We start from the raw sequence: 13246 nt of genomic DNA, 5'->3' as shown, positions 1-13246 counted from the left end.
TGAGGAGGTCAAATAGATATCATTGTTATTTGTCATTTTTAGTGGTTATACTTTTGCAATTTAATTCTTAATCCAAAAATCAAATTTGGAAGAGTTTAGTCTGTTTAGTCCAGTCTTCCTCGATTTACTGCCAGCTTTAACTCTATGATACAACTAACGCTGTGTAATGAATGACAATGCAGACCTTTTCCTGTCTTATGACAAAGCCTGCATTCAGCTCTGATTCACTGCACTTCAGATAAAGCCACTGACCTTTCACCAACTCCACTGTTTTATGCAAATGAAGCTGCACCTGTGTTCATGCACTTAACTGACTTGATAATGTGCCTACCACAAGGCTTCATTAAAACACGCTGATGCCTAGTTTACTTTTCAGAATTATTCACTAAAACTAAAAAAATCAATTTTTTCATCTTCTTGCATCTTCTTATCCAGTTCAAGAGCCTCTCAGCTCTTTTTGCTCTTATCAACTGTCTGATGTATAAGAATACACTCGGTAAATAAATGCAGCTCATGTTTACATTGTTGGCCTGCTGACCTCCTCTGGACCCCCAATTAACCCTGTCGACTATGTCAGATCTCAAATATCGTGCCCTTCTTCTCTCCATTGAAGATGGAGAGATTTAACTTTTGCCCCTGCATCCTCCTCTCTCTGTTTACAGTGTGAGAAAAAGGAAGAGTACATTGAGCGTATCCAGACTCTGGACTTTGACACCAAAGCTGCCATAGCATCACATATCCAAGAGGTATTTCTCCTCCACAGCAACCACAACAGAGAAAATGTTATAAGCCTTGCTAAACCTTTCAGCTGGTGTTCACTGTTACATTCACTATTCACTAAAGCTTTGTTCACAATATGATGGTAATTTTAGGTGACTCATAACCAAGAAAATGTAGTGGACCTGCAGTGGTTGGAAAGTGGGGAAATACCTCCAGAGGATCTGGACAGCCTCTCCAGAAACCTGGCTTTCCACCTCAAGCGCCTGGTGGATGAAAGGGACACACAGCTTGAGGTAATGACATACTCTATACGTGTGTGAATATACACTTATTCAGGCTTATTAGCAAAATGACAAAGTACATAAACAGTGCAGACCAAAGAACAAGGAAGTGTAGAAAATTTAATGAATTGAAATTCTCTCTGTTGTTGGGGGAGATTTGCTGATGAAAAACTTTAGGTCACTTTCTAACAGGGTTATGTGGAAATTTTTCCTTTTTTTAATGTTACCACACGAGAGAAACCTCAGGAAGGAAGGGTTGAAACTGTTAACTGTCGCATGGATGGAGGGGGTGTGTGTGTGTTTGACTTTGACTTCGTGCGTCATTGAGTTTCCAACCCATGGGGTGCAGATCCCAGTGACAGATACAGCTGATTTTTTGTGTGTGTGTGTGTGTGTGTGTGTGTGTGTGTGTGTGTGTTATTAAGTGTGTTTCTGGGGGTTCTAATAGCCTCCAGATTATCACTGTAGTCCAGCCGCTTTCAATTAAAATCCCATTTCCTGTCGGGGGCAGTAGATCAAAATGGGCTGTATGTGGGACTGTGTGCACTTTTTATTCTGTGCTAGTTTTTGGGTGGTGGGAGTCCTTCCGTTGAATCAGTGAATCTCCTCTTCTTTGTTTTCCCCTCTTAGCATTTACACAACACCTCACCTGCTTCTGTTTTCTGCTCCCATCCAGACTATAGTAGAGCTTACCCAGGAGAGAGACTGTGTGCAGCTCTCTCCACTGGCTCCCTGTCCAACCCAGTCTCCCGGTGACTCTCCCAGTATGAGGAGGACTGAGAGCCGACAGCACCTCTCTGTGGAATTGGCTGATGCCAAGGCCAAGATAAGACGCCTTCGGCAGGAACTGTGAGTGCAACCGCCATATCAGCTTTTTAAATAATTATCTAAATTAAGCATAGGGAACAGAAAAAAGAAGCTAGAACTGTAAATAGATCTCTGTGGGTGCCAATTTTGTTTCCTACTGTTGCAAGTGTCACAAATGTGATCTGAACTGGGCAGATAAAATGTTGCACGGTCATCAGGATCAGTATTTGAACTTCATCAGATTCTTCGTGATCAGCAATCACCTTCACGGTGAGAAAAGGATACAGTCTAACTGGATATTTATCCAAAGAGTTGCAGTCCATTTCCACTCGGCCTACTTATTAGCTGCATGAGCCTTCGTTGTTGTTATGAGCCACACACAAAAGAAGAAAAAGTGAAGCCATTCTCAGAAACCTTAGAGGCCTTTTAAATGTGGTTTATGAATAATAGAGCTTCCTTTTTAAAGTGCTGTAATTTTCCACCAGACAAAGGGCTGACATGGATCAGTTAGAAGAGAAAACTTTTCACTTCAAGTGGAAGTATTTCAGTGTGGCACGAATGAACTTAACTTCTACCTGTCCTAACAGACAGGCTGGTGCCTTGAAGTTGGTGTTGGTGTTTAATGACTTTCCAGGAACTGTTTTGCTCTAAAGAGGTTGATTTTCATGTTTCTGTTCCAGCTGAAATAATCATGAATTGGATTCCAGTGATAGTCTATGTCAGGACTGATAACATCCCTCTGTCAAGGAAATTGTTTACACACTTGAGTGGATCTAATTTGCTGGATTGAAGTGAATCTGTCACCATAACTGCATTTAAATGAGTACAAGCCCTGTGTTGACAAAAATGTTAGCTCACCGCAAAGAGGTTAACTTAGGGGAAAATCACCAGGACTCAAGTAGTTTTGTTCATGTATGTTTCATTTACTCAAGCATACCCTAGTTTTCTTCATCAAATTAAGAGAAATGACAGCCATCTATTACACAAAGACCCATTTTGAGTCAGAGAAACTCCTGAGCACTTCTTAAATTTATAGAAAAAGAGAAGTCCAACTACCTACCAGTTAAAGCTTAATTTACATGGATAGAACTCCATAAGAAATGACAAACATTGCAGGCTTGTTCATGCAGTGTGAGCTGCTGTCCGTATTCTTTTTGAAATGTTAAATATATTTATTTTACCAAATAATAATTTTAAGGATTTAGATCTGGGATCTGAGTTCTGCTCACATTATATAATATTCACATTTTGTTAATGTATAATGTAGGCTATCACTTCTAAAGGGTTTTGGTCTCTTGGATAGAAGGCCATATTTGCTAATGTGCTACCTCATGGATTAGACTTATTCTCAGTTTTAACTGTCGACTCACTCCAGTTTAAACAGGTTGTTGATTAGTCAAAAGGGTACATTCCTGTTTTGTTTCCTTTGTCTAAACGAAATGTTTGTATGAGGCCTAACTAAAGGACTAAATTATGGTTCTTCAACAATTGGTTGTATCTTAGATTGAGGTGCAGATCAGCCACTTCCTTGTCACATTAAAAACATTTCACCTTTCACATTTGTCATCAATCACTGTAGGTGTTTCTCTTATCTTTCCTTCCTTGACCCACATTTATAATCTCTTCAGTTAACTTAAACAGGGACACAATACAGCAAGAGCAAGATTTATTTTGTTTGTTGGTTGCTATAGTGTTGCTATAGTGCTGCTGTGTCTGTGATAGAAAGGTTATTGTCATGTGATGAGCTGTGACAAGGAACAAAATGGTCTGGTCACATGATTACTGTGCCGTCTTTAAGGGAGAGGAAGATTGTTTGTTGTGTCTATGGATGCAGGCACATACACAGACAGTGTCTCTCCATATAAGTGTGTGTGTGTCTGAAGGAGACCAGGTCAGAGCTGGGGGGTATGTTTCCACAGTGGTCTGTTTTTGTTAATGTTTTGTGCTGTTTCTACTTATCTGCCCCCCAAAGCTTATTAGTTTTAATATTAAGGTATTACAGCTTCACCTAGACATATAAATTTGGACTCTTCTAGAATCATATAGATGGAAATATTGAAAAGTAAAAAGTAATATTTTGTTACGTTTTGGGATCTAAATGATATAGATTGATTGATTGATTGAAAAGCACAACAAATCTTTCAACATAATTATATCTGGTGTCCTAACTTTTCATTTTAAAGCTGTATTTTTATTGAGAATGCTTTTGTTTGTTCTTAGACAAGAGTATACTTTTTTTTTTATATGACAAAGAATTAAAGCTATGAAAATAACACCAGACTAACAGATGGAGGACATTTAGATATTTGTTAGACTAGGAATAAAGGTTTCTTTGTTTCTTGGCTTCTTGAATATGGCAACTCACACAACTGTTTGTCTGTGCATGCATGGCGTGTTAAACCATTCAAATAAGCACCAGACTCAGATGCATTCACAATGAGAGTCCAAAACTATCTCCGTGGGTGGTGTTGACAGGTGTGTGTGATTTTTGGGCAGGGAGTTAATTGATGAAATGAAAACAGAAATGGGTTAAAGAACATTTTGCTTGAGTACTTTCTAGCATCTTAATTAATGTGAGCCTTGGAAGAAAGAAGGTGAACGAGAATGCCTGAATTAAAGGATGCTTTTTATTATTCAGATGGACAGACTCCAGAGAGCAGTAATCAAATAGTGCATCAAATGTTCAGTGGAGCGGGTTCATGCAAACACATGCACACAGAGAGCAGCATCTCAGGAATGCAGTCACTTTCCTTCAAAACTACCCTCTGTGGAAGGAGCTGCAACACAGACCGCAAATGTCAGGCTGCCCTACTTCACTGTCATTGAAATAAATGTTACAGAACAGTCTTGGATAGAAGATTAACCCAACTGTTGATGCGGAAAAAAAAAAGTAATGAATTGAATTCTGTAGTTTCGATCCCAGCTTATATGTCACTTTTCTTTTTTTTCTTTTTTCTTTTTTTTTGCTCCAAAGTGGGGGAAAATTGACACATGCAATCTCTTGAACTCTGTTTTTCATTTGTCTGTGACTGTTTTCCTTTGGCTGTTATTCAAAATATGCTGTCAAGCTGAATAGGTTTGTTTATTAGTCGCCAGATTTAGGGCAAGACGCAGGAAAGACTGTGTCCTAACAGCTACAGGTCATACACACCAGGCACAATAGGATATTTTTATGCGTCTGTCCCAGTAACGGCAACTCTGAAAACCTAATTTTGGGTTATTCTTCCCTTTCTCATGGACACGATGTTACAAGAATGCCTGGGAGGAATTTCCTAAAATGTGGCACAGTCATCCACTAGGACTGAATACCTAACTGATTCATATTACTTACTATGACAAATGTCATACAAAGATTTAATGGCATCAAATGATTTTTTTTTTTTTAAACGATGTAACTGCTGATTGCAAAGAAGCTTCTAAGACAAAAACAGTCAAAGCTGAAATTTGAGCATGACTAGCACATGAAACAGATTGGGGCCTTCAAATAGCTGACGGTGGTTTTAAGAGATTTAACTGCTGAAACTCGGTTTACATTCCTGTTGCCTGTTGCTGAATACTTATAACTTCTTGAAGCTTCTCAAATTACATAGACTATGGAGTATCAAACAGAATCCAGGAGCAGCCCGGCAAAGGCTGCAGTCTGATGGGGGCATAAATTTTGGACTTTTAAGTGTATTTTCATTTTATTTTACATCTTTTCCTACTGATGAAGAGCTCCCCCATGGCCCTTCATAGGACACCAAAAACATTTTTTTTGGTTAAATATTTTCTGTGAATTAACAAACTTCCTGTTTTAATAATTACACGACAGTATGGGCAAAAAGCTTCTAGAACTTTATGTGTAAAGTCATGCTTTCTTTCATTCACTGTAGCAGCATTTCTTTATCATGTAGAAAAACTGGAACTTAGTATTAACTTAGGTGTTTCAGGTATTAAATGTGTAGTTAAACTTCTTTACACTGACAGAGAGGCAGTTTTACTGGTCCAGCCCACTTAAGTAGGCTGCATGTGGTCCACGAGATAAAAGAAGTTTGACATTGTGTGTACCTACTGAAACTACTATTCTGATGATTTATTCTGTTCATATATTCAATTCTGTGCTCCACCCGTAAATGATTTACTGTAGCTGAAAGCTTTGAAATGGAAACAGCCCTAAGGGAATGTTCTTGTGCATCCCGAGAACTGATATACACAGGAATCCACACTTAAAAAAAATAAATACAAAAACCCTTTGGCATATGATTTTTGAGTGTAAAGCTTAATGTTTCTAACCTTTTACCTATTGCTAACCTTTCTGCTTCGTTTGCAGAGAGGAGAAGAGTGAGCAGCTTTTGGACACCAGGCAGGAGCTTGAGAACATGGAGGTCGAGCTTAAGAGACTTCAGCAAGAGGTAACGTCTCCACTGACGTCCATACATGTGCACCTACATGCACACATAACACACAAACATTCATGTGACTACATGTCCCCTCCACCTGCTCCTTGTGCCTCTTTCTAAGTCCTCTGTTTGTGCAGCTCTGCCAGGATTTAATCAGCCAGCAGGTGACTTAGCTCATTACAGGCTATTAGAGCTATCTTTAGTGAAGCAACAGCCTCACATGGCTTTTGATAGGGAGTGGGCGACAGGCTGACTGGTGAACTGCAGTAAACAAGGTGCATGAGGATAATTCTTGTGGTTCCAGATGTGTTTGTGTGGAGAGTTCGTTCTGACCTGATTTGTTTATGTAATGGAAAAAACCTGCTAAAGTTGCTAATAGCGTATATTTTTACAAGATTACAGATTCAGAGGTTTTTTTGGTGTTAAAGCATGTTTTGGTTATTTGTGTCTTTGTAAATGGAATTCTTTATGTCAGTCGCTCTTTGTTTCATGAATCCATATAATCATGCTCTGCATTTGTTTGCCAACTCCCTCAGAGCTATCAGCTGCTGTCAGATGCTCGGTCGGCTCGGGCCTATCGTGACGAGCTGGATTCGCTCCGAGAGAAAGCGATACGTGTGGACAAGCTGGAGAGCGAGCTGAGCCGATACAAGGAGAGACTTCACGACATTGAGTTTTACAAGGCCAGAGTTGAGGTACGTGGCTGCACATACAGATCAAACGTGATCTCGGAGCCAAATATTAATAAATCCAGTTTATGTTGGCAGTGTTGTGATATTATGCAGCCAGTATGAGACCCATCTTATTATCTATACTGCAATATCTGTGTTCACTGCAAACTGCTAGTTTTTTTTTTTTTTTTTTAAATAAATATTGATGTTTGAATTACAAATTGAACTATTGTTGGTGCTTACCCAGGTGCCATTCACATATATAAAGATTCATGCATATATAAAACTGTGTAAGCCCAGTCTATGCAATAGTATTAATTTAAATCTAAGCTTTTGTTTAAAGAGAGCACAACATGTCCAAGTTGCAGTTGTGTTGTTTACCTTTTATTACCTGCTGACTTTTTCTGTAGGAGCTGAAGGAGGACAACCAGATTCTGCTGGAGACTAAGACGATGCTGGAGGAGCAGCTGGACACTAGCAGGACCCGGTCCGACAAATTACATCTCCTGGAGAAGGAGAATCTGCAGATCAAATCCAAGATCCACGACCTGGAGATGGTATGATGATGCATTTTTTAATTCAGTGTTTCAGTATCAGTGCTATTTGGAAAGTACAAATAGTGATGAAAACTTTTGTTTTCTCCCCCATCACCCAGGAGCGGGACATGGACCGTAAGCGAATGGAGGAGCTGTTAGAGGAGAACCTTGTGCTTGAGATGGCCCAGAAACAGAGCATGGATGAATCCCTGCACCTTGGATGGGAGCTGGAACAACTATCAAAGACACCAGAGCTAACAGAAGGTTAGAGGAGAGCCACGAAGTTGAAAGGTCGAAAAATAGCATGTTGAGTTAAAATGCTGCTGACAGTCACCTGAGTTCACCAAGATTAAGGGTTCAGATGGCCCGACAGATCAGACTGTGGTCATTGGCTCTTAAGCCTGGCGTCTTCTCTATGGGCCTTGTGCATTTGCCAGCTTCCACTGGGTTTTCTTTCCACTTGGTTAAGACCTGTAAGTAATATTCAAGCGCTCCTGAAAGATCAGCGGTGCGTTTGGATTATAAGAGTGGTTAAGAGGTTTAACAAGCCAGGGATCTGGATAAAGACTTTGTGTGGGAGTTTGTTTGTTAAAATGGCACTTTAAAGGCTTTAAGACCTGTAAAGTTATACCATAGTGCTTTGTGCTTTGTATTAATTATTTTTCCTTTGGACTTGTAACGTCAGTATTGCCAAGTATTGTTTTGGTGATTGGCATCTTTTAATGGGTTTTACTTAGAGCTCAGAAAATCAAAACAGAATTCTTTGGATTTAGCTGTTAACATTTGCTATTTGTAATCCATCTTTTTCAGCCCCTCAGAAGTCTCTGGGGGAGGAGGTGAATGAGCTAACGTCAAGCCGTCTGCTAAAGCTGGAGAAAGACAACCAGACCCTGCTGAAGACGGTTGAGGAGCTCAGAGCAGCAGCCAGTCAGGACACTGTGACAAAACTGGTCAAAGCTAACCAAGAAAACCAGAAGCTGAGCAAGAAAGTAAGAATTGACGTCATATTTTATTATTGTTCTCTCTGGGAACTAGCTGAAAGTAAATTCCTGTTTTCTGTTTGGATTAAACATATCTGATGTTTGTCGAATGACTGCGACGACTATGCTTCTGATCATGTTATTCGAAGGAGAAATGCCTGCTTGTACCCCAAGTCCTCCCCAGTAAAAACTGGATATATAGTTAGTTTCACATGTAGGTCCTGAGCTGTTCATTGTTAATTTCTATGACTGAAATAAGGTAGGTATTATTATTCTAGTATAGATTTGCAGCTCTACATCTTTTTTTCGAGGCTAAAATTTATGTCCTTTATCAGATTAGCATATTGCACCAAGTTCCTCTAAAATATATCATCCTAGTACTTGACTCTAGACCTTCTCACTCAGTAGGAAATGGAGAGAAAGGAGTAGAGAGGGTATAGAAAGGGGTGGATGGGAGGTTGAAAGCAAACCTATAAATCCGGGGAGCCCTGCATTGCCTTTTCTTTTCCAGTCTTTGACACACCAGTGCCCCTTGCTAAGAGAAGTCTCAGCTATTTTCAGAAACATAAGCCTCTCTCTGTGGCCGTTGAACAAAAGGCATGAAATTGTGTTCGTCTCTCACAAAGAGAAAATTCAGAGTTAGAATTTTTTTTTCTGAGTGAATTGAGGAGCCAGAGCACATTAAAATGTGAATGCAGCTGCTGGAAGAGTTGAGCCACAGTAATATTTACTTTTAATGTGTGAACAGCTGCTTCTATGTGTCTATCTGCAGAGTAGTGACAGAATGAGGTGATGTATTCAGCATTTGTTGTGGATTAATAACTGCATCGCCATCTTTGTGACTACGATATGTCGTCCACACAGTTGATGCTGCAAGACCATCTCCCGTGCATCTATTTCTTGTTCTGTAACGGAACAAGAAAAACTCCCAAGAACAAAAATCCCAAACTTGCTTTAATTATTGTTTACAGTTGGAGTCGTTGGAGAGCGAACTGACAGTAGACAGAGAGTCGCTCCGCAGTGCCGAATCTCTCAGTACTGACCTGATGAAGGAGAAGGCTTTGCTGGAGAAGACTCTGGAAACCCTCAGAGAAAACTCAGAGAGACAGGTACGCACACGCTTACAGGAAATGACACATCATCAGTAAAAAATAAGATGCACAATTTTAAGAAGTCAGTAATCCAAATATATTTTGTAGTGGTCACATCCTACTCAGTTGTAAATGTGCCTAAAATATCTAAACTATATTTATTTTATATAACTATATTTTTCTAAAAGATAACCTGGAGTGGAAAGTTTTTGGTAAAAAGCTAATTAGCTCTGGAAAGCTAACCCTGGCTTTGATTTAAATCTCTCCCCCTAATGACGTCCTTCGCCTCTTTTCAAGAATGATACTTCACTGACTGATTTAGAGAGCAGCTTTTCTGAAAACCAATTGCATAATATTTTTGTGCCTTTAAAATGTAATAACATTCCAGTCTATTGGACATTCTCAGACCCATTAATACAAATGGGGCTCTGACATAGACGCTATGCTCTCCACAAAACCGTTACTGACTGTCATTCCTGGAAATTTCATTAAAACAACACGACTAGGCTGTGTAATTTACTGAAGTCTCGAGGTTTCTTGAAAGCAATCTTTGTGTAATTGATTTGCGTTTGGCTCCAAAAAACTGTTTAGTGGAAATTCCACTAATGTTTTATTGACTGAACAGATTTCTGGCACTCTGTCGCCCAGATGCACTAGCTCACTGCCCGTCTGCAGGGACTTTGTAGCCGTTAGACCTAAATCTGACACCTTTGATTAGTTTAAGTGTCTGATTTGTAAAATCCTGCCTTGATTAGCTACAGGGAGAGAACACTGGGATTACTGCAGTAAAATCTGTGCACTTGGCTGTGAACATAATGAGATGTGGCTAATGTGATGTTCCAAAATACATGAACAGTTTTGCATACTCCTAATAAGTTTTTTTTTTTTTTTTTTTTAAACACATCATTAGTTTTCTTTCTTGATGTCTTTTGAATTTTAATGAGTTTATCTAACTAGACTAAAAGAAACTAAATGAAAGTCTTTCTCCAGCACTGACTCATACAGCCAAGCTAGTTGTAGCAAAAATGGTCACTAAGCACAGAATTCACCCAAAAGTAAATAATTTATCTTAAAGTTGCCTGTTAGTCTTCAATAAAACTGATATGTGCTTCTCCAGATGAAGGGTCTCGAACAGGAGAACAAGCACCTGAGCCAAACAGTGTCGTCTCTGCGTCAGCGCTGCCAGGTGGGTGCCGAGGCCCGGGTCAAGGATGTGGAAAAAGAGAACCGCGTTCTCCACGAGTCGATCTGTGAGACAACTGGCAAACTAAATAAGATGGAGTTTGAAAGGAAACAGCTGCGTAAGTGACATGTTTATTACTTTTTATGGTTCGTTACAGCAAGTTAGTAATGGTATGGGGTTTTTTGTTTTGTTTTTTCCCCCCTTATCTGCTATAAAAATGTTATGGATAAACATTCTAGTTGTTGGTAAACATTTATTTTTGCAGGCAAAGAGCTTGAAGTTATGAAGGAGAAAGGAGAGAGAGCAGAAGAGCTGGAAATTCAGATACAGAAGTTGGAAAGGGAAAACGAGAGCCTGCAGAAGAAAGTTGCCAGTCTTGGAATCACCTGTGAAAAGGTCAGGTGCATTTTGTGACAGTTTCTGCAAGTTTTCATCCTCTTATCTTATCTCACATTCAGATTTTTTTGAAGCAATTGTTGGAGTAACATGAAAACATGAAAAGAATTTGGTGGTATTGCCAAATGCTTTACTTCTCATCTTTGTTTCCTGTGTGTGTAGGTGGCTTCTTTGGAGAAGGAGAATGGTGAGCTGGAGGCAGAAGGCCGCCGCCTGAAGAAGAAGCTGGACACCCTGAAAAACATGGCCTTCCAGCTGGAGGCTTTGGAAAAAGAAAACACTCAACTGGAGCAGGAGAACCTGGAGCTTCGACGCTCAGCTGAGAGTCTCCGGTCGGCGGGGGCTAAGGCTGCTCAGCTGGAGGCCGAGAACAGGGAGCTGGAGAGCGAGAAGAGCCAACTGAAACGCAGTCTGGAGCTGCTCAAAGCCTCGTCTAAGAAGACTGAGAGATTAGAGGTAATACGGGTCGTACAGCGGGTACATATGTGGTTGAAGAGCAGTGAGATGTAACTGTGGGAATAAATTTCTTTGAGAAATTAAAGCAGATATATGCCACTGAAGCTTACCTGCCGTCTTGTCACAAGCAAAGACTATGTGTTTATTTAAGAATGTGAAGAATCCGTTTTAGTTTTGTAATTTATTATCACTGAATGCTGTTACAGGGGATCTGACATATAGTTGTCTTCAGGGAGAAGCACAACTAGTTCATGGATGATTTGAATTTCCTAATCTGGCTATTCCTCTCCCAGGTGAGCTACCAGGGCCTAGATACTGAGAACCAGCGCCTGCAGAAGGCTTTGGAGAACAGCAGCAAGAAGATCCAGCAGTTGGAGGCAGAGCTGCAAGAGGTGGAGTCTGAGAATCAGTCCCTCCAACGTAACCTGGAGGAGCTCAAGATCTCCAGTAAACGTCTCGAGCAGCTGGAGCAGGAGGTAGGGAATGCTTAAATGTGGAAAATGGACTGAAAATGACAGAATTAAAGGTATTTTGAGGAACTTGCAGTTATTCCTCTAGCTCAAATATATGGCAACTAGTGGGACAGCTCTAGGCGTCTGTTACTTTTGTTGGCATTGATTAATGGGGTCAGTCACACTGGCTCAAAAAATGTAGTTTCAGCCGACTGAATGCAGTGTGTTGTGATACAGCAGTCTAAAGGTTCCTAAATAAATCAAAAAAGTGCAAAATGATCTGGTGCTTAAGGAGCATTGTACTGCCACTCTGATTCTTTTTAGTTTATTTTGAAATTATAGCGCGTTTCCCAGCTGAATTGGATTAACCCAGATTATTTGTCGTATACATTTTTGGCCTTTGAGCTAATCTTTGTCCAAGTTCAGCCAAACAAGGCATTTAGACAAAGAGTAATCCCAAATCATATTTAACCATCTGCTCTCCATTACATTTGCTTCTCCTCCAGAACAAGGCTCTGGAGTTGGAAAGCTGCCAGCTAGAGAAAGACAAGAAGCTCCTGGAGAAGGAGAACAAGCGACTGAGGCAGCAGGCTGAGATCCGCGACTCCAAGCTGGATGATAGCAACCAGCGCATCGCTACCTTGGAGAAGGAAAATCGGACAATGGGCAAGGAGATGATCTTTTTCAGGGACTCCTGTACGAGAGTCAAGGACCTGGAAAGGGAGAAAAAGGAGCTGGTCAAACAGGCCACGATCGATAAGAAGACCCTTGTCACGCTCAGAGAGGTGAAAATGGCTGTTAGACTATCAGACATCTGCGAATATTATCTCAAAACATCTTAAACCTCACGATTTATATATTGATAAAATTAAGAATTTGTGATTAAAAATGTGTTTTTATATCCCTTTTAATAAACCTTGCAACCAATTTAATTGGGTTATTTTTAATAAATGATATGTCTGTTACTAATATGGAATTCAAAAGCATGCAATTGTGTGTTTAGGAGCTTGTGAGTGAGAAGCTGCGGACTCAGCAGATGACCAATGATCTTGAGAAACTGACCCATGAGTTGGAGAAGATTGGACTGAACAAAGAGAGGCTCCTGCATGACGAGAGCTCAGACGACAGGTGAATATTATATCTGCACACAAAAGCTAAAACATCCTCAGATTCAGCTCAAATGAGAAGCCAGTCAGCTTGCTTGGAATCAGAATTATTAAAAAGCATTATCATGATAATGCTTTTTAATAATTCTGACTTTAGTGCACTAAAGTTGAGGCTTAAAATAAATCAA

General features: G+C 40.0%; 1 protein-coding gene across 7 annotated transcripts in view; it reads left to right on the top strand.

The window, feature by feature from the left end:
- The window catches only part of ccdc88ab (coiled-coil domain containing 88Ab), a 65395-nt gene that overhangs the window by 36870 nt on the left and 15279 nt on the right, over positions 1-13246 (top strand). For all 7 annotated transcript variants that reach the window (XM_025897401.1, XM_025897399.1, XM_025897398.1 and 4 more), the window contains exons 6-20: positions 663-746; positions 873-1013; positions 1678-1850; positions 6118-6199; positions 6724-6882; positions 7269-7415; positions 7514-7658; positions 8205-8383; positions 9346-9483; positions 10583-10766; positions 10914-11044; positions 11207-11500; positions 11794-11976; positions 12459-12737; positions 12956-13080. In XM_025897401.1, coding sequence (XP_025753186.1) covers positions 663-746; positions 873-1013; positions 1678-1850; positions 6118-6199; positions 6724-6882; positions 7269-7415; positions 7514-7658; positions 8205-8383; positions 9346-9483; positions 10583-10766; positions 10914-11044; positions 11207-11500; positions 11794-11976; positions 12459-12737; positions 12956-13080 — 2444 coding nt within the window. The remainder of the gene's footprint in view (positions 1-662; positions 747-872; positions 1014-1677; positions 1851-6117; positions 6200-6723; positions 6883-7268; positions 7416-7513; positions 7659-8204; positions 8384-9345; positions 9484-10582; positions 10767-10913; positions 11045-11206; positions 11501-11793; positions 11977-12458; positions 12738-12955; positions 13081-13246) is intronic.

Source organism: Oreochromis niloticus, linkage group LG13, assembly GCF_001858045.2.
Source record: "Oreochromis niloticus isolate F11D_XX linkage group LG13, O_niloticus_UMD_NMBU, whole genome shotgun sequence".
Lineage (NCBI taxonomy): Eukaryota > Metazoa > Chordata > Actinopteri > Cichliformes > Cichlidae > Oreochromis > Oreochromis niloticus.
The sequence above is the reverse complement of the archived record's forward strand: the minus strand, read 5'-3'. Positions and strand labels throughout refer to the sequence as shown.